We start from the raw sequence: 19,906 nt of genomic DNA, 5'->3' as shown, positions 1-19,906 counted from the left end.
TCATGGGAAATAGATGGGGAAACAGTGGAAACAGTGTCAGACTTTATTTTCCTGGGCTCCAAAATCACTACAGATGGTGACTGCAGCCATGAAATTAAAAGACACTTACTCCATGGAAGGAAAGTTATGACCAACCTAGATAGCATATTCAAAAGCAGAGACATTACTTTGCCAACAAAGGTTCGTCTAGTCAATGCTATGGTTTTTCCAGTGGTCATGTATGGATGTGAGAGTTGGACTGTGAAGAAGGCTGAGCGCCGAAGAATTGATGCTTTTGAAATCTGGTGTTGGAGAAGACTCTTGAGAGTCCCTTGGACTGCAAGGAGATCCAACCAGTCCATTCTGAAGGAGATCAGCCCTGGGATTTCTTTGGAAGGAATGATGCTAAAGCTGAAACTCCAGTACTTTGGCCACCTCATGCGAAGAGTTGACTCATTGGAAAAGACTCTGATGCTGGGAGGGATTGGGGGCAGGAGGAAGAGGGGACAACAGAGGATGAGATGGCTGGATGGCATCACTGACTCGATGGACGTGAGTCTCAGTGAACTCTGGGAGTTGGTGATGGACAGGGAGGCCTGGCGTGCTGTGATTCATGGGGTCTCAAAGAGTCGGACATGACTGAGCGACTGATCTGATCTGATTGGAAAAATCTCTTCAGAGTCCCTTGACTGCAAGGAGATCAGACAGGTCAATCCTAAAGGTAATCAACCCTGAATATTCATTGGAAGGACTGATGCTGAAGTCTCAATACACTGGTCACCTGATGTGAAGAACTGACTCACTAGAAAAGACTGATGCAGGGAAAGATTGAAGGCATGAGGAGAAAGGGACAACAGGGGATGAGATGGTTTGATGGCATCAATGACTCAATGGACATGAGTTGAGCAAGCTCCTGGAGATGGTGAAGGACAGGGATGCCTGGAGTGCTGCAGTCCACGATGATGCAGAGTTGGACACAACTGAGCGACTGAACAAGAACATTAGTCAATTAATGCTATGATAATGTTGTATAACAAACCATCCCCAAACTGAGACTTGTAACAAAATGCATTCTGCTTCCTCTGGTTTGTAGCTATCTGGGGCGGCTCTGTTTCAGGTTATGAACTGATGGGTTTTGCTCCAGTTTGGGAGAAGGACTCTAGTTCTTCTCCATGGGGTTTCAGTCTTCTGGGATCTGTGGCTCCCTGGCTAATATCTTTCTCATGGCAGATGACAGGAACAGAAAACCCAAGTGCACCAAAGGTCCCTGAGGAGGTTGGGGATGCTAACATTCCATGGAGTAAAGTAAATCATATGGTTTAAAGCCAACCTCAGTAGAGTAGGGAAGGATGCTCCTCCTTCCATGGCCCTAGTGAACCCCAGGGGGAGAGGCGGAAGAAGAGCAGTCTGGCCCCCTTTGGCCCCACCCCCACCCCTGCCAGACAAGTTTCGTAACCAACATGATCTCTTAGGGTCATGAACTGAAAAGGATCCACTTTATCTTCACAACTACTCCGTGTGATAGGCACTATTATTCTCAACCCTGTTTTCAGAAAAACCTGAGGTTCCGAGAATGAACATCACATTGGACATCACCATGCAGCTAAGAAGTGACAGAGGTTAAGATTTTAATCACTGGGTCCTGTTGAGAGGGAGAAAGAGACCACATCTCAGAGAGGGGACACACCTGTATCAGTTATCCATCCTTTGCTATACAACAAGCCCCTCCAAACCTCACTTAGAGTAATTGCCTATATAAACATATTTATATAGTTTTATTTACTTGGTTGTATTGGGTCTTAGTTGCAGCTCACAAGGCCTCCATCGACTCTTGTAGGATCTTCATTGCAGAGCATGGACTCTGTAGCTGCAGCTCACAGGCTCAGTTGCTCTGTGCCATGTGGGATCTTAGTTCCCCAACTAGGGATTGAACTTGAATTCCCTGCATTGCAAGGCAGATTCTTTTTTTTTTTAAAAGAAAACTTATTTATTCGGTTTACGTAAATTTAATTACTTTTTAAAGAAAATTTGTTTGGCTGTACCAGGTCTTCGTTCTGGCGTGTGGAGTCTTTAGTGATGGTATTTGAAACCTTTAGCTGTAGCATGTGAACTCTTAGTTGTGGTATGTAGGATCTAGTTCCTTGACCAGGGATCAAATCCGGGCCCCCTGCATGGGCAGCGCAGAGTCATGCAAGATCCCTTTTGTGGCACATGGACACTCTAGTTGTAGCTCCCAGGATCAGATGAACAGTGGCATCTGGGAACTTAAGTTACCCCCCAGGGATTGAACTTCAATCCTCTGCATTGCAAGGCAGATTCATAACCACTGGACCACCAGAGAAGCCTCTAGAATAATTGTCTTGTATTTACCTCATTCCATGGGTTGGCAATTTGGTCTAGGATCAGCTGGAGGATGGTTCAGCTGCCGGTCAGCTAGGCAGCTCTCTTTCAGAGGGCCAACACTAATTGGGGTGTCCTGGCTGACTCGGCCACATGTTATCTAATTGCCGTGCAGGTTAGCCTGCACTTCCCCATGTGGTCATGGTGGCAGGGGTCCCCAGGGCAGCAAGAGAGATCATCCCAATCCATGAGCACTTGCCAAGCTTCTGCTTGCATCACATTTGCTGTGAGTCCAGTAGTCAAGCAGATCCAAAGACCAGGTCTAAAGTCAGAAGTGTCTATCCAAGGCCATGGCTGCAGAAATGCTGAACAGACTGGGGGCATTAATGGGCCACGCTAGTTCTAGAGTTAAGAGGTTTACTATCACAGCCCCCAAGGTTAAACAATTATTAGGCCACCCCATCTCCTCCAGACTGGTAAAACTCAAAGTCACTGGACTGCAGCCCAGGGAATTCTATCCTGCACACATCCCCACCATCCCTCCTCTCCAGGGACCCAGGAGGCCTCACCGTTGGACCCCTCCTCCATCAGACACAGGGGTCTAGGCTTCCAGTTGACAGTTAGAATCCCAAGCATCTTCCCCCTCCTCTCAAACCAGCAATGAACAGACACACAATGGAATTTCTACTTTTTTATTCACTCCTCCAAAAAGCACCACACACAGGTCAACCCACCCTTGAGTCTCCCGGCTTCATGGTTCCTCATCTCAATGACACAAGTCTATCATTATCCAGACAAGTAGGAAATTCATCTAAGTTGATGAGGCTCTGTTCCTCCTCTGCTTCTGGCAATGGCAACACCAAGATTCATCAAAGGTTTCCTAGAATTTCTGCCTCCAAGGGCCTTCCAGCCTGCAGATGCCATGTAGGCTCACCCTGAAGGCAGCCAGTTGTCCCTCCACAAGTGAGTCTTCAGTCTTTTCTGTTTGGATGCGCCCAGAGACTGATGCCTCACTGGCAGCTTACTGCTTCCAGAGCCTAAAGTTCAATCCCTTTAAAAGTCATGATTTAAAAGGCAACCACTCCCAAAAGACAGTCGTTGACCCCCAAGGGTGCCAAAATACAACTACTTAAACACAATCAGCACACTCTACGAGGGACAGTGACACAAGAAAACAAAATTGGGTCTTGCTTTCTCAATCTCAGGCAGGAGTCCCCTTGGTGGGAGGGCAGAGAAGCATAGCGTAGAGATGTCAGACAGGGCCAAGTCAGAGATGGTGTCAGAGAGGTGGCACCCTGAGCAAAGGCACAGGGATGAGACTAATGTTTGAGGGCTTCCAGGAGGGGCTGCAAGCCTATTACTGTACACAAGAGAGAACAGGGTACAAACGTGTCTGCGTGGAATGCTCAGGACAACCCTGCGGGTAGATTCCACTTGCTGACTCACTTGCAAAAGGCCACCCTTATAGTCAAAGGGCTGTCTGGCCCTTGGGCAATGCAGACAGAATTCCTGGTGATACTAAGGTTGTTTTTTTTCTCCAGTGCTGTGTCTACTCACCATGTTTGTGGTGAAACGGGGGAAAAGTTTACCTGCAACTTACTTCTCATTAATTTAGAAAATGCTTCTCATCTTCATTATTGGAAAACTATTCAACATCACTGGGACAGCGTGGGTATAGGAAACAACTTCTTCAAATGTAAGTTTCATGAAATCTAAATAGAGGTCGAGTATTTCTGATGAAAATTCATCATCTGAATTGAGATGTGCTACAGAAATATACACGAGATTTCAAAGATGTAGCATAAAAAAGTTCTTTCCTATATTGATTAATGTTGAAATATTTTGGATATATTGACGTGAGACGTTAGAATTGGTGTCATCTGTATCTGTTCCCTTTTCCTTTTTCAATGTGGCTACTAGAATACTTGAAGCTACTTGTGTGGCTCATGAGCTTCCCAGGTGGCTTAGGGGCCAAGAACCTACCTGCCAATGCATGAGATGCAGGTTCAATTCCTGGGTCCGGAAGATCCCCTGGAGAAGGAAATGGAGACCCACTCCAATATTCTTGTCTGGAAAATTCCACGGACAGAAGGGCCTGGTTGGCCGCAGTCCCTGGGGTTGCAGAGTCAGACACAACTGAGTGACGAAACGTGGCTGATGTTCTGTTTCTACTGGACTAGCTGTTCTGTGTGTTCCTGTTTCTGCCCATGGCATGCAGGCTTGATGCAGAGGCTTGAACCACAGTTGAAGTGGGGAGACAGCGTTGTGCTGGGTATCATAGAGATGGATGAGGAACATTTTCCTAAGGCCGAAAGAGCTTTGAGGACAGTGCCTGGAGCCATTCAGTATAGTGCGAAGTGCTTCCCCCTATCTGGGCTACCTCAACTTCGATGGGACAAATTGTGCCAGTGGTGGGAATTCTAGTGAGACCTGGGGGTACCACCCCTTAGCTACCTGCCCCTCAGACTGGTTACGCTTATCTTCAGCTGTCAAAGGAAATAGGGTCTCGAAAGTGTTTATGCTCATTCTCCAGCCCTTTCATTTCACGGGTGGGAACACAAGGCACTGGCTCCGGTCACCCAGAATGACATGGCAAAGCTGTGCTGGCTGCCCGGGCCCCCTGACCTCCGACAGGTGTCTCCTCTCCTAGGAGATGCTTGTTCCTCCTCCATCTCCCACCTTTTCCCTGCCTCGGGGCAAGAGGCTGACGACCTAAATCCCAGCCCTAGTTCTGCCACTGATTAATGAATTAAATATTTACTAAGCACCTTCTGTATGTCAGGCACTATTTGAGGGGCTGAGGGTACCGCACAGGGATAACAGCCAATACACAGGTAAATAAATAATTTTCTAAAATCATAATTGCTGCAAGAAAAAAAAAAAACTCAGTGGAGATGAAAATAAGGGTTGGGTGTGAGCTACTTCGGTTATAATGGTCAGGAAAGGTCCCTCTTGAGGGGACATTTGTGCTGAGATCTGATTGGCAAGTAGATCTGGGAGCAGAGCATTCTGGGCAGAAATAACGGAAACTATAAAGGTCCTGAGGCATGACCCCAGGTGACCCACTCAAGCATCAGAAGGAAGATGAGGATGAGAGGGGGCAGGAAATGAAAAGAGGCAGGGAGGAATCTTGCTGTGTGCTGTTGGGCCTAGAGCCTGCCCTCTCTGTGCTTTGCTTTCCCCATCTAACGTAACAGAGATTCTGCTGGATGGCCTCTCAGCTGCGCTCCATCCCCCAACCACCACCCCGCCCCGTTCTCTCTCTTTTTGGCATTAAAGAGTTTTGTGACTTGTCGCTTCTCCTCTACTGGTAGCTGGCAGCCTAGAACATCCCAGGCACTGTGGTTTCTGCCTTTGCCTCCCTGCGACACATTCCCATGGGCTGGAACACCTGCCCGGCTGTTCTGTGGGCCCCTGGCTCACTGAGGCCTTCTCTGTGTCTCTCTTGGGGACACCTGAGGTAGCCACATGGAAGTGTTTGGATTAGTCCAGCAGTATGGCTGTGTTTCCCAAAAGGCGGGTATACAAAATAGCAAGGCCAGAAACGGTTCAGGCTTAATGACAGAAGAAACCAAGACCCAAGAACGATAGAAACCCCTAAGGGAGAGCGGGATAGAGTCCCCAGAGAGCCCCATAATTGCCCAGCACCTGAAAATGGGGTCAGTCACATCCCCTTCCAGTCAAACTCAGAGGAGGGGAGCCACCAGGATCTAAATCCATTAGGGATTCTGGGGAGTTCCCTCTGAGGGATGGGTTCCCGCCCTTCCACAGTCAGAAAGCCTCATTCCTGGTCTCTGGCTACTCCCCAGCCCAACCATGCCCAGAACACTCTTGCTTCCTCTCGTGTTTTGTGGTACCATCCTCCTCACAACAGCGGGGAAAGAAATCTGCGCCCCCAAGCTTCTGGAGGGGCAAATATTACACCCCTCCGTTTCCCAAGACCACAGGGTCTCCAGCTCTCTCACACAGCACCCGATTCCCTCCTCTACATGGATACCTTCCACCACCCATGAATTAGAAAGCAAAGACCTCAGCCCTCTGGGGAGCCAGGCATTCTGAGAGTCCAGAGAACCGTCCTTCCCCCACCCCCAGAAACCTAGATCTTATATACCTTTGTGGCTCAGAAGCCCAAGGATTTCAGCTCCCTGGGGAACCCAGACCACCCCTCCTCCATGTCAGAATCCCTAGTGTGAAGGAGACCGCCTTCATCAGCAATCAGGGCGTCCACCTCCTCCTCCGCAGGGGGACTAGACACCTATTAGATCTAGTTTCTACTCTTGAGAGACCAAGATAGCCCCCTTCCAGGAGTCCAAACCCTCAACTCCTTTGAGGAGTTCCATAGTTTGATGGTCCCCAGAGAAATTAGGAGTCCCGTCCTCAGAACTCTATTTCCCTTCAGGACCCAGGAATCCTGGTGACCAGACGTCACCCACTCCAACCCCTAGTCAGAGCCCTCATTCCCTTCAAGCACCCAGGATTCTGACTGGCGGACCCCTTGCTCTGCGATATCTCAGGCCCAGACATCCCATGCTAGAGTCTGGACCCCGTGCCCTCTCCCTCTCACCGGGTCTTGAGTCCTCTGGCCCTGGCAGAGCCAGGCAGCTGGGGCCCAGGGCACACCAGGAAGCCCCAGCCCTCAGCCCAGCTTTCACTGCGCAGGCACCTGCGGCGCCAGCACTGCCTCTGCGTCCGCGCACATCTCGTCCAGCGCCTGCAGCAGGACGCCGTGCGCCGCGCGGTAGCCCAGGCCCCCGGTGGCCGCAGCGCCGCCCGCCGGCCACAGGAAAGAGAGTGCGCCCAGAGCCGCGCCCCCGGCGGTGCCCTCGCCTGCCCACGAGCCCAGCCTCGCCTCCACTTCGGCTCGCGTCACCGGGCCCGGGAAGCGCGTCCGCTTGGCCAACTCCCCGGGAGCCAGGCCCAGCGCGCGCTCGCGTCGGGCCAGCGCCGCGGGTTCGAGCCCCAGCGCCCGCCGCCACTCAGCTAGCTGACCCCGCAGGAGTGCCACGTCGCACGCCCAGCCCAACCCTGGGACTGGGGCCGCCGCCGCCGCCAGGCTAGCCAGCAGGGCCGGCCGCCACGCCCCGGCCCGCAGCGCAGCAGCCTTGGTCCGGGCCGCGCGGGGAGATGCGGGCGGCAGCGCGAGCAGCAGCGCCCCCGCCTGGGCCGCGGGGAGCGCGCGCCGCAGCCACTCGCACAGCCCCGGGAGCCCGCCCGGCCGCAGCGGGAACACGGGCGGCGGCGCCTCCTCTAGCACCTCCCACGTTTCGTCCTCGGGGCTCAGGGCAGCCGCGCGCTCCGAGTCCCCGCTGCCGGATTTCTTCGTGCTGACGCCCACTGGCTGCAAACTCTCCGTGCCTGCTTCCTCTGAACCTTCCCCACTGCCTCCCTTTTGCAATCCGGGGCCGCGGTTCTCCTTTCCATCACTGCGGGCATTCTCAAACCCCCCTCCGTCTGCGTTCTCTAAGCTCTCGCTGCCAGACTTCTCTGCCTTTTCCTCTTCTTCCAGAGACTCTGGGTCCTCGCCCTCGCCGTCTGTTCGCACACAGACCAATGGTGTATCTGGTAGCACCAAGGGCCGGACCTGGGCCCAGTCCTTCTCAGTGGGTGCCCCAGGGGTGACGAGGATGAGAGCGTCGTAGTGGGTGGTCGGGTACGGGGCGACGGTGGTGTCCGCGGAGCTCAGAGGCACGCTCCAGAGCACCACGTTGGGGCGCTCTGGGGTCGGGTAGGGCGTGGGCCCTGCAGGTGCTGCAGCAGGCACTGCACCCGGATCTTCAGGATCTAACCCGAGAAGCACGTTCAACACAAGGCCCACGTCAGCCCTACCGGCCACGGCCAGGTCCAGGCGTGCGCTGCCCAGTCGCTCCAGGCCGGCCCGAACCCACGACAGGGCCGCCTCCAGGCCCCCAGTCTCAAAGGCCTCCCGCACAGCCTCCAACTCCGCAGCGCCCAACACCTCGAAGCCATCCTGAGCTGGTGGAAGGAGCCTGCGGGGACAGGGAGGGATAGGGTCAAGGGCAGAAGAGGAGCTCGAGGCTGGAGAGCTAGCCTAGGGGGTCCCACCAGGCTAAAATGACAAGGTGGAGTTTGAAGCAAGAAAGGGAGTAAAGTGGCTAAGTCGTGTCCGACTCCGCGATTCCATGGACTGTAGCCTACCAGGCTCCTTCGTCCATGGAGTTTTCCAGGCAAGAATACTGGAGTGGGTTGCCATTTCCTTCTCCAGGGGATTTTCCAACCCAGGGACTGAACCCAGGTCTCCATCATTGCCTAAAGTAAGGGAGGGACTGCTGGGTTGAAATCTGGCTTCCAACAGAGCTGAAAATGGGGAACCGGCTAAGTCTTCCCCGGGGGGGTTACACTCTTTGGGAGCTGGGCTTTCCAAAGGACCTGCAGGATTAAGAAAAGGCCATGCTGAGTGGGGCAAAACTCACAGAGAGTGAGCCTTAGGGCAAAAGAATCCCGAATGGATTGAGGGACTAAATGAAAATCATGGACTAAATGCTCTAGGTGGGCAAGGTCACCAAGGGCGCTCTTTCTTGAGCAGAGGCATTGGCAGGAGTGTAAAGTCCAATGAGGGGAGAAGCCTCATTTAACAGTGGGGCCTTAGCAAGGGCGTGGGGCTAAGGAAAAAAGAAGGGTGGTGGGCTTGGAGCTGCTGCCCCTCCCTTTCAACCTCTTTCAACCTCTACAAAAGGAGACCAGGCCGCTTAGGGTGGGGCGGGGGTTGGGGGGGGAGTGGAGAAAAGACAGGAGATAGCCAGCGGGTGGGTACAGAAAGAAAAGGGAGGGGATTAGAGAAACGAAATGGGGGAGGGGGAGGGCCCCTTAAACGACAAAGCTCACTGAGGGTGTGGCTCTCTGGAGACTTCGATCCCTTGAGAACCAAGCAGATGGTGAGGAGGAAAGTGAAGACTGGAGAGTGGAGTCTTCGGGTACAAATTTCACGGGGATCATGAGTTTGGATGCAGCCCCCCTTCACACCTTGGCTTGGGGGCAGTGTTTGGGCTTTAGGTCCGGGCCCCTCCTAGAATTCTGGCAGGGTAGCGGGACTTGTGAGCTCAGAGTGCTAGCAGGAGCAGGCTGGATGACAGGCTGGGACTTCCAGCTGATCCTTGGATGGGGGCTAGATGACAAAAGCACAGAGCGCTAGCTTGAGGTGGGGCCTCGTGGAGCTCATGACCTGCACTCAAGGGCAGGATCTGGAGCAGGGCTTTCAGCAGACATCGCTTTAAGGTTGGTCCCAAGCTGCGGGCTGACTTCAAAGAACATCTTAGGGTGGAGGCATAGAGTAAATAAAGCTCCAGCCTCTTCCACCCACCCAGAAGCTCCGCGCTTACCTCTGCAGCGCCTCGGCCTGGCTCCGCAGCGCCGCTCGCAGGCGCTCTAGCTCCTCGCAGCCGTCGGTGCTGAGGCAGTCGGTCCGTGGCACGAAGAGAGCCGCGGCGCCCAACCCGGCGCTGTCCAGCAGGGCCGCGGTCTGATCCCGGGCCTGGGCTTCATTCTGTGACTCCTCGGGTCGGAGATTACGCACAGCCAGCAGCGGGGTCCCTCGGGCCAGGGCGGCCCGTGCTGCCTCCCCCAGCGCCGGGGCCAAGGGCTCCTCATTGCCCTCGGGGCCTGGCAGCACCAGTACCAGCACGTTGGCCTCCGCCGCCCAGGGTCCCGGCTCTGCGGGTGGGCAGCTCAGCTCGCCCAGGAAAAGGCCTGGGCCTGCAGCTCGCAGGCTGGGGAGCCCGGAATCCGGCCGTCCGTCGGGGATCTCGACCGTCTCCACATCTCTGTCGCACAGCGCTGCAATCAGCGCAGATTTTCCGGAGCCCGGAGGCCCCAGGAATAAGACGGTCACGTCACCTCTCGGTGGAGGCATAGCTGGGAAGCAAGGAGAGAGGAAGACCTGGGTCACGGAGCACCCAACCTTATTCTTTTCTAGCTTCCCTACTTCGGTCTCACATTTCAGCCGATTATTCCGTCCCTTTCTTTCGTTCTCGGGTACCACTCCCAGGCAGACAGAAATCTGGCGCCCAGCCTCTATTCCCCAGGGACCCGGGAGTCCCGTCCGCCCTCCTTCTGGATGGCTTTCCTTTTCCGCTTCAAAAACTCAGAAATTGGCCTCCAGCTCCCAACCCCCTCTGGGATACAGATGTTTTTAACCCCTCACTCCTCCCTTCCAAATCACCAACCGAGCCAACAGCCAGCACAAGGGACGGCGCAGTTGGTAGCAGCTGGTCTGCCCCTGAGAAGCCCCCGCTCTGGGGTCCGGGGACGGAGGCCTAAGAGGCTAGAGCGCCGGGATTCGGGGACGTCCAGACGCTTTCCTGGGGTTCTAACCTGACGTCATTCCCTTTAGGAGGAGGTGTGTCTTGAAAGCCTGACCTCGGGGAGACGGCCCTGTGCGGCGCCTGCGCAGAACGACCGATGGGCGCTCCCCGTCTACCAGCGGTCGCAGGTCCTAGAACAATGAGGGAGCCAACGCGCGTGCGCGCCAGAAGCGCCTAACACGCTTGCGCAGTAAGCACCGGTCTGTCAGGCGAGCGTTGCTTGCAACGTCATCATTACGCACCCCAGTGCAGGGAAGGACCCCTCGTGTTATTTTGAGGACCGAATTGGTGGGACTGCATCATTGCAGTCGGATGGCAGTCCAAGATCCGGGCTTCGAAAGGCTCATCAGGCGAAAGGCCGTGGAAAGCCTCGGGACTTTGAGACTCGGTGGGCCCTGCCCCGTTTCCCTTCGGGTGACGGCGCTGTGACGAGCAACTGACAGGCGCGACGAAAGGCAGCCCCTCTGCTGTCTTGGAGAAAAGCCGAGACCTGGGCTACTGGCCTCGGGAGGGAGCCGAGGGCAGTGCTTGGGGGCGGCGGGTCACAACGGCTGAAAGCGCGCGTGGGAAGCGGGGTCTCAGGATGGAATGAGTTTCGGGATGTCAGAGAAAGATGTCTCCCGGGAGGAGGCGGGCTAAAGAGTGGGTACCACTACCTGCCTCAAGACAGGTGAGAGAGAAAGGGATGAGGCTGGTGTCCAAAGATCAGGGGTCCCTGGCTCTGTGTTCCAGGAGTTAGTTTGATGTAGCAGGCATAGGTCAGAGGTCTCACGCAAGTGAGAAGGCGCTAAGAGAAGTCACACAGCTGAGGAGTTGAGTCTTCTGGAAGGTTGAAGTCTCTAGTGAGAGCTATCAGGTTAGAATTCAAAGAGATGTTATGTCACGGAAGTCAAAGACTGGCAAAGTAAGCCTGTCAAAGATCACAGGATTAGCGGGCCCTCTAAATTTGGCTATAGATTAGCGACTTCACTTGATTTACTATTCTGCCATGCGTGCTCCTCTCTTGACCAGAGGGGTCCCAGTCACCATGGAGGACCGGCACTCCAAACAGACCATGGAGCAGCAGGATTCGTCCAAGGAGAGAAGTTCCCGAAGTCCGGGAGGTGACATCTGTGAGTACCGCTGACCAGAGGAGGGTGGGTTGCAGGAGCTGTGATGCTAAAAGAATTTCTATAGCATCTCAGTGTTCAAAGCATTGTGGGGACTGACTCGTTAGGAAGGAACTGTTAATGGTCCCTGATCTGGCCTCTCAGGACCCCGACCCTTGTTACCCTCAGAGGTAACAAGGAGCAGAGCTCCCTGCTCTGTCCACAAAAATATGAAAGGGATGCACTTCAGAGGCAGAGTGGCATCCAGAGAGGCTTGGAGTAGGAGAAATGACTGGGAAGAGCAGTGAGCCCCAGTCCCAACCCTGCCCCAGACTTTCAGTGTGCCTTGGACCTCAGTTTCCCTGTCTGTCCAAAGGGGTAGCCACTCCTCACCTCACAGGGCTGGCTGGTATGAGGATTAATGGCAGAAAAGGGGAAAGCTTAATATTAATGAAGATAGCCAATTTGACAGAGAACAGCAACAGCTTCTACTGAATGTTTATTATGTGTTAGGTGCATTCTAAGATTTTAACACGTCTCAGTCCGTCCTCCTAACAGACTCTATGAAATTGATAATTATCACTTTCATATGAAGTGAGGGAACTGAGGCAAAGAGAGGTTAAGTATTTATAACAGTGAAAGCCAGCGTCAGCACTCCAGTTCCTGGAGACCACCAGGAACACACGTGGAGTTGAGCAAATCGGGCTTATTGCTCATTGTGCTGAGGAAGCACATACACTGTGGGGCATCTCCTAAGAAAGGACTTATTATAGGATCTGGGCTTGTGGTAGGTGCATTGGGGAAGGGTTCAAGAAAGGGGTTTTGCTCTCGATAGAGGCTGCCAGGAAGCAGGGGTTCTTAGATGGCTGGCTCACTTAATAAATCTGACCTAGGAGGAGGGAGGAACAAGGGAACGCTCCAGCTCTGACTGGCCAAGCAGCAGCAGGCACTCACGTAAGCCAGGACAAGGGGCTGTCTGGCCATTTCTCGTGGCCCAGACAATGTTCACGTTTTGTCTGTGTTCAGAACGGCACCATGGCGTGGTCTTGATTCGCCCCAGTCACAGCACGGCCTTGTTTGACAGTGCTCTGTGGAATTGTTTATGCTCACCAGGAGAATGCCAAGGCCTAGCTGTGCCAGGCCAGCCCCTGGCTGTGGGGTTTCTTCTTTCTCAACAATAATGATTGCAAACCATTGTGTAGCACCATTCTAAACACTATTTGTAAGTTCATTCATTTATTCCTTCCAATATGAGGTGGATACTAATATAGTGATTACCCCATTTTCCAGATGAAAACAGTTTTTACTTGCCAGGGGAGTCAGTTCCAGGCAGTCTGGCTCCAGAGGCTGTGCCCTAATCATACAGCTGTCAGAAGGGCAGACTGCCTGGGTTCCAGCCCTGACTCCACCATTTCACTTCCCAGCCTCATGACAGTCAGCAAGTTGCCCAACCTTTTGCAGCCCCGGTCTGCTCATTCACAAAACAGGTCCAGTAAGGCTGCCGTCCAGGCCTGGCATAGCACCTGGCACAGAGCGAGTCCTGCATGCTGGTTGTCGGCATGATTCTGGGGCTGGGAGAGGCCCTCGCCACACCTGCTGGCCTCTACCAACCTCTCCCCCACATCCTCAGGCCACCTGGGGGCCCTGCAGTGCACCCGCTGCCTCATCACCTTCGCCGATTCCAAGTTCCAGGAGCGCCACATGAAGCGGGAGCACCCAGCGGACTTCGTGGCCCAGAAGCTGCAGGGGGTCCTCTTCATCTGCTTCACCTGCGCCCGATCCTTCCCCTCCTCCAAGGCCCTGATCACCCACCAGCGCGGCCACGGTCCAGTGGCCAGGCCCTCCCAGCCGGCTGCACCCATCACCACACCGCCCACCTTCCCCTGTCCCGACTGTGGCAAGACCTTCGGGCAGGCTGCTTCTCTGAGGCGGCATCGCCAGGCACACGAGGCCCGCACCCTTCCTGGCCCCTTTGCCTGCACCGAGTGTGGTCAGGACTTTGCCCAGGAAGCAGGGCTGCATCAACACTACATCCGGCATGCGCGTGGGGAGCTCTGAGAGTAGCTTACACCCGCCCCAGGGCCATGGGAGCTCTGGCTGGTGGGATGCATGTCTGATATGGGATGGGAGCCTTGGACTTTCCTCCCTGGAAAGGCACAGGACTCCTGATAAACAGGACCCAGAAGATGCTCATTTGGAGCTTCAGTCTCTGGAGGACACAAAAGCCTTCAGGGAAACCAGTCAAATCAGACAATAATGAGATCTATTGTTTTAAAAAGAAATTAACAGGAAAGAGGGAAAACTGTTATTTGTATCTCCCTCATCCCCAATTAAATAGTTTGAAATTGCAACTAGCTGCAGATTGTGTAACCACCTTTAATTCATCTCAGATGGATGCTGTGGGGCTGTAGGAGCCGAGTGACTGGATTTGGGCCTGACTGAGGGCAGGGAAGGTAAGGCATTGCCCACCTGTAAGGCCACCACAGCACAGGTCCCACACATGGAGCGACTTGGGCCTTTGGGGATGGGACAGCAAAGTCAGTCTGTACTGAGTCATGTGGGGGTTGCAATCTGAGCTAGTGTCTCTTCCCACCCCCCTGCCAGTCTTTCCCACTCAAGGAGGGGCCACGGCATTGGACAGCTCTGACCCCCTTCTCTCCAGATGCTGCTGCTGCTGCTAAGTCACTTCAGTCGTGTCCAACTCTGTGTGACCCCATAGATGGCAGCCCACCAGGCGCCCCCGTCCCTGGGATTCTCCAGGCAAGAACACTGGAATGGGTTGCCATTTCCTTCTCCAGTGCATGAAAGTGAAAAGTGAAAATGAAGTCGCTCAGTCATGTCCAACTCTTAGCGACCCCATGGACTGCAGCCTACCAGGCTCCTCTGTCCATGGGATTTCCCAGGCAAGAGTACTGGAGTGGGGTGCCATTGCCTTCTCCGGATGACTTAACTATTTAAATAATTTTATGTACCATTCTGGTCATGGATTATTTTCTATATGTGTAGGTGACATGGCATGAATAAACTAACAGAAATAGTATCTAAAAACAAAAGATCCGTGGGACTTCCCTGGCGGCCCAGTGGTTAAGACTCTGCACTTTCAATGCAGGGGACATGGGTTTTCAATCCCTGGTTGGGGAATCAAGATCCCACATGCCTCACAATGTAGTCAAAAGATTAAAAAACAAAAGGTCCACATTAAACTGTCTAAGCACAGAACTCTGGCTTTCAAGCAGGAATTCCCAGAGAACAGAAGGGCACAGGGGGGTGGGGTGCTACAGCTGGCCCTGTAGGGGAACTGGTTTGGAGTCAAACAGAGATTCCTTCTGTTTCCTGTTGTATTTGGCCAGCACTGGGAGATATTCCATTAAGATCCTATTTTCAGCTCTGAAAAGGTCCCATTCTGGGCTGAGTTCCACTGGGCCAGTGTTACTCCCTCACATTACCTGCTCTGCCCCAGAAACAATGGTCAGTGCTTTGCACAAAATAATCACAGACTCTGTTTGAACTGAGGGATATTTTGAAAGCCCACAGAGACTGAGCCATCTCCCAGTTTTTAGCTAGGCATATGCTGGCTACAAAGACAGCATCTCCCACATTTCCTTGCAGCTAGATGTGGCCATATGATACAGTTCTGACTAAATCCCTGGGTAGAGTCTTCAAGCTTCAGAAAGGAACCTACTTTCCCTTCACCTTCCCACCTGGAATGTGGACATGGTCTCCAGCCATCTTGGACCAGGAGAGGGGACCCCATGCTGGCAGAGCAAGAAGCCAGGAGGCAGGTTCTCCTGTTATTCCTGCTCCCCCCACCCTCGCCTCCCAGTCTGTTTACTACAAACCACCCCTTGTGTATATGGAAATCAGCTTACATCACTCATTAAAAACCCTCCAATGGGGCACTTCCCTGGTGGTCCAGTGGCTAAGACTATGCTCCCAATGCAGGGAGCCTGGGTTTGATCCCTGAATGTGGAACTAGATCCCACATGCTGCAGCTAAGACCCAGCACAGCCAAATAAATAAATATTAAAAAAAAAAAAAGACTTTCTGAGGTGCAGACCTGGGGTAAAGTGCCTGCATGCTCAGGTCTAAGAGTAGTAGTTTGGGAGGGGAAAAAAAAAGACTCACCCTCCAATGGCATCCTGTAAGTAACATTGAAAGACCTTAACCAGGACCACAACACCCAACAGTGCCAAGGCCCCAGCCCCCAAAGCAGTCCCAGCTCCAGGGATGGAGCTGTCATCTTCCCTACACTCCAGCCACACTGGCCAGGCTGACACCTGCCTCAGAGCCTCTGCACTCTCTGCTTCGTCTTACCCAGAACTTTGCCAGGCTGCCTCCTTGTTACTCAGGTCTCAATGCCTGCCACCTCAGAGAGGTCCTCCTTGGCTACAACAGCACCTCCAACCCTTGCCCTGATTCAGTTTCTTCCAGCACACTTCACCACTTGGAACTGTAACTCCTGTGTTTATATCATCACCTGTGTCCTTCCTCTGGAATCCGAGCTCCTGAGGGTGAGTGTTGCATCTTCCTCATGGCTTCATCCTCAGCACCTAGGATAGCGCTTACCATGGCAGCTCCATAAAGAACTCCTTGACTGCCTACTGGCTTACTTCGCTCTCAGCCTCAGCCCACCCTTCCACGCTGTTCTGTCAGCCTGGGCTTTTGGCAGCTGTACTTCCCAGACTCCCTGGAGAGCTGGCTTCCTTAACTTCATCCCATAAGACATAAGGGCAGAAAGAAGGTCAAAGAGGGAAGAAGGGGTCCTGCTGGAGCCCCTCCAGCAGCAGTTCAAGCTCCAGTATCTCCTCACTCAGCCAGAGCGCTGTGCCCCACTTAGGGTTTAAGCAGGAGCTATGGGGTCACTGATCCCTGTACCAGCCACACATGTGGCTCCCACTGGCCATTGTACTTCTCTTTCTGCGTCGCAGTCCTAGATGTGGGAGCTTCCTGCAGACACTAATTTCTCAGTTACCATACTTTGAACCTAAGTTTGTGCTCTTAGCTTTCTAGTACCTGTGTGACCATCTCCCAGTACAGAATCCTCCGGAATTCCTCACTTGGCCTCTATTTCCTCTAGGCTCTGAAGAACTGAAGGACTCCACTGGCAGCAGACCAGTTCTCCTGATTCCCAGTCTCTCACGATCCTTAGGAACTTTTGCTGACGAAGGGGTAATTCTCTACTTCTGTGTTTAGAAAGCCCCGTCTTAAGGCAGAATAGGGCTGAGGCATACTGCCCCAGGAAATAAAATCCATCTGTTGTTTTAATGAGCTGCGAGTTTCTACTGAGTTGGCCAAAAAGGTCATTAGGATTTTTCCATAACATCTTGGCTCAGCTACTGAGATTCTGAAGTGGTTGTGTGGTGGTGGTTTAGTTGCTAAGTTGTGTCCGACTCTTTGGGGACCCCACAGGCTCCTCTGTCCATGAGATTTTCCAGGCAAGAATACTGGACTGGGTTGCCATTTCCTTCTCCAGAGGATCTTCCTGATCCAGGGATCGAACTCTTGTCTCCTGCACAGCAAGCAGATTCTTTAACACTGAGCCACCAGGAAAGCCCTCGTAACATCTTATGGAAAAACGTGAATGAACTCTTTGGCCAACCCAATGCTTTGATGATTCTGAGACTCATTGATGTTAAGCTAGAGTGGTTATGAAAGTCTCAGAGTGGATAAATGTCAGATGCGGAGCTTCCAGGATAACAGCATGGGGTTTTGAAAGATGCTTTGGTCATAATCCTGTAACAGACATCAAAACATAAATTATCTTTTGGGACCAAGCAGGTACCACAAATTGGTGACACAAGCAGGGTATGAGGGGTCCAGATGCCAGACGGTGGGGTCTGGGCATGCAGGAAGGAATGCCCCATTAATAGGAGGTGACCCCCACTCAGCTCTAGCAAACTGTCACCCCGTGGGATTGTGAGTGCAGCCATCAATCTCACAGGGATGCTGGAAACTTCCATTTCTGTTCCAGATCTGCCCAGTTTTTCAATGTTGTTGACCAACATGATTTTAAAAACCTCAGTAACTCTGGAGACCAAATGCACTCCTGCAAGTCAGATGATGGCTATGGACAGCCATTTCTGGTGTGTGGCTTAGTGGCTAAGAATGTGTGCCCTGCAGCCAGTTGTCTGAATTCAAACCTAGCTTCTGCTTCTTTCTAGCTATGTGACCTCTAGCAGATTACTCAACCTCTCTGTGCTCCAGCTGCAAAATGTCATGATCATGGCCCCTGTAGTTCTAAGGATTACGAAGACAGACATGGAGAGAAAGTCAAAGCCGGTATTACGCCCTATGTGACGTGGCCCTCCGCCCCTACGCTCCCACCAGTCTCCCCACTGCCTTCCTCAGCAACAGCCTCTCGCCCCAGGTGCCCTGCCATGAGCATCCCAAGCAGGGCCTTTGCACCTGCTGTCCCCACAGCCACAGGGCCCGCTCCTCCCCATCTAGGTCTCCTCTGATGTCACCTTCTTAGTGAAGCCTTCCCTGACTACCTCATTTGAAACTGCTTCACACACACAAAAGCCTCCCATTCCTCTTCTCTTTTTTCCTCCACAGCACTTATAACCTGCTAACATTCTATACCTTTTTTTGTTGTTGTTTGTTTTGGCCATACTCAGTCTTAGTTGTGGCTTTCGGGTTCTTTCCGTTGCAGCATGTAGGATCTAGTCCCCTGACCAGGGATTCAAACTGGGCCCCCTGCGTTGGGAGTGCAGTCTTAGCCACTCGACCATCAAGGAAATGCCTATTCTATACATTTTGCTTAAATATTCAAGTATCTGTTTTCACTGTTATAACCACCGCAAAGGCAGAAATTTTTATTCATTGTGTTTACCACTCTGTTCCCCGCTCCCCAAATAGTACCTGTATCACCTGCGTGCTCAATACATCAGTATTGAATGAATGGGCATAAATAACGGTCCCTACCTCATAAAGGATCCGATGTGATCATCCCTATAGAGTGCTTAGCTCAGGGTCTGGTCAGCCGTGAGCCATTATGGTAATTCAGATTCTATTCTTGAGGGTTCTTAGTTGCCAAGCTTCTGTGAGTTAACACATGTAAAGCGCCTTAGAACAGAGCTTGGCACACAGTAAATGGTAGCTATTATTATAATTAAGGTTCTATTTTCAAAGAAGCTTTGACGCCAAGCTTCTGGGAATTAGTATTTCCCGTCTCAGAGCGAGAGCTGGTGTTTCCACACGGCTGTCACGAGCTGGCCCTCTACTCCCAACTCTGACCTCATCCCTCCAGCCACTCTGGCCTCCTTGATGCCCCACACCCTCACCTAGAAGGCTCCTCCCACCGCAGCGCCAGGCTCCCTCCCTCCCCTTCTCTGGTCTCTCTTCACCTCACGGAGGTGACGTCACTATTTAAAACTGCTCTCTTCTCTGCTCTAGTCTCCTCCCCAGTGCTCAGCACCATCAAGCACGTTACGCCTTTCTCGTCCGTTTCTTGTTTACTATCTGTCCCCACCAGGGGCCCCTTCTCACTTCCAGGTAAGCTCCATGAACACAAGGATTTTATCTCATTCACTGGTGTGTTCTCAATGCTTAGCACACAGCCAAGAATTGAAAAGATATTTGTTAAGTGAATTAATGGCTCACAGTCCCTACCTTGCAGAGTTATTCTAAGGGCCTGATGATCTCATGCAAATAAAATGCAGCACTCTGTTAAGTGATGGGAAAACAGCAGCTGTAATTATAATTAAGGTTCTATTTTTGTGTGTTCCTAGATGCACAACTTTTCTGAGTCAATACACTGAATACATAAAGCTCTTGGACTGGCATTTGGCACTCAGGAAGCGCTCAGGAAGCAGAGCTATGATTATAATTAAAGTCCTCTTTGTGAAGGTTCTTGGATGAAGTGGCAGAGCGTGCTCGCCGTCTTCCACAAACGTTTTCTGCTTTCTGGGCACTTGGCGAGACCGCCTTTCCCACACTCCCTTGCAGCGAGCTGCGGTCACGTGATTCATCTCTCAGCCATAGAACGCTAAGTGGCAGCGGTACGTGCCCCTTCCAGACTGGGACTTCTCCGCAAGCATGTAAGCCTCTCCTCTTCCACCCATAGAGCCCCAGCCAGGGACATCCAGCCATGACCATGTGAATGACAAAAGGATGGCCTGGGCCTCCCCAAATCACCATATGCAGGTTACTCGCCAACCTTGGACTACCATGTGAGTGAGA

General features: G+C 52.7%; 2 protein-coding genes and 1 long non-coding RNA gene across 8 annotated transcripts; 2 read left to right on the top strand and 1 right to left on the bottom strand.

Moving 5' to 3' along the window:
• Nucleotides 1–2,995: 2,995 nt before the first annotated feature.
• IRGQ (immunity related GTPase Q) lies at nucleotides 2,996–10,781 on the bottom strand. 3 transcript variants are annotated; one of them, XM_027515596.1, is made up of 3 exons: nucleotides 10,693–10,781; nucleotides 9,657–10,188; nucleotides 2,996–8,306 (listed from the first exon to the last, which is right to left on the bottom strand). In XM_027515596.1, the coding sequence occupies exons 2-3, from the start codon at nucleotides 10,184–10,186 to the stop codon at nucleotides 6,968–6,970; spliced, it is 1,869 nt and encodes a 622-aa protein (XP_027371397.1). In that variant the 5' UTR covers nucleotides 10,187–10,188; nucleotides 10,693–10,781; the 3' UTR covers nucleotides 2,996–6,967. The 3 variants fall into 3 exon arrangements, with proteins under 3 accessions (XP_027371397.1, XP_027371394.1, XP_027371396.1); XM_027515593.1 differs by having other exon boundaries at nucleotides 10,648–10,730; XM_027515595.1 differs by lacking the exon at nucleotides 10,693–10,781 and adding an exon at nucleotides 10,500–10,642.
• A 34-nt stretch (nucleotides 10,782–10,815) lies between these two features.
• On the top strand, nucleotides 10,816–14,079 carry ZNF576 (zinc finger protein 576). 4 transcript variants are annotated; one of them, XM_027515597.1, is made up of 3 exons: nucleotides 10,816–11,541; nucleotides 11,649–11,749; nucleotides 13,356–14,079. In XM_027515597.1, the coding sequence occupies exons 1-3, from the start codon at nucleotides 11,510–11,512 to the stop codon at nucleotides 13,781–13,783; spliced, it is 561 nt and encodes a 186-aa protein (XP_027371398.1). In that variant the 5' UTR covers nucleotides 10,816–11,509; the 3' UTR covers nucleotides 13,784–14,079. The 4 variants fall into 4 exon arrangements, 3 of the variants coding, with proteins under 3 accessions (XP_027371398.1, XP_027371400.1, XP_027371399.1); XM_027515599.1 differs by having other exon boundaries at nucleotides 10,845–11,307; XM_027515598.1 differs by having other exon boundaries at nucleotides 10,876–11,279.
• Nucleotides 14,080–15,709: 1,630 nt separating this feature from the next.
• Nucleotides 15,710–19,563, top strand: LOC113876411. The gene is made up of 3 exons (XR_003506482.1): nucleotides 15,710–16,894; nucleotides 17,887–18,004; nucleotides 19,456–19,563. It is a non-coding gene; the product is annotated as an uncharacterized LOC113876411 (long non-coding RNA).
• The last annotated feature ends 343 nt before the right edge of the window (nucleotides 19,564–19,906 follow it).

Source organism: Bos indicus x Bos taurus, chromosome 18 (genome assembly GCF_003369695.1).
Source record: "Bos indicus x Bos taurus breed Angus x Brahman F1 hybrid chromosome 18, Bos_hybrid_MaternalHap_v2.0, whole genome shotgun sequence".
NCBI lineage: Eukaryota > Metazoa > Chordata > Mammalia > Artiodactyla > Bovidae > Bos > Bos indicus x Bos taurus.
The sequence above is the reverse complement of the archived record's forward strand: the minus strand, read 5'-3'. Positions and strand labels throughout refer to the sequence as shown.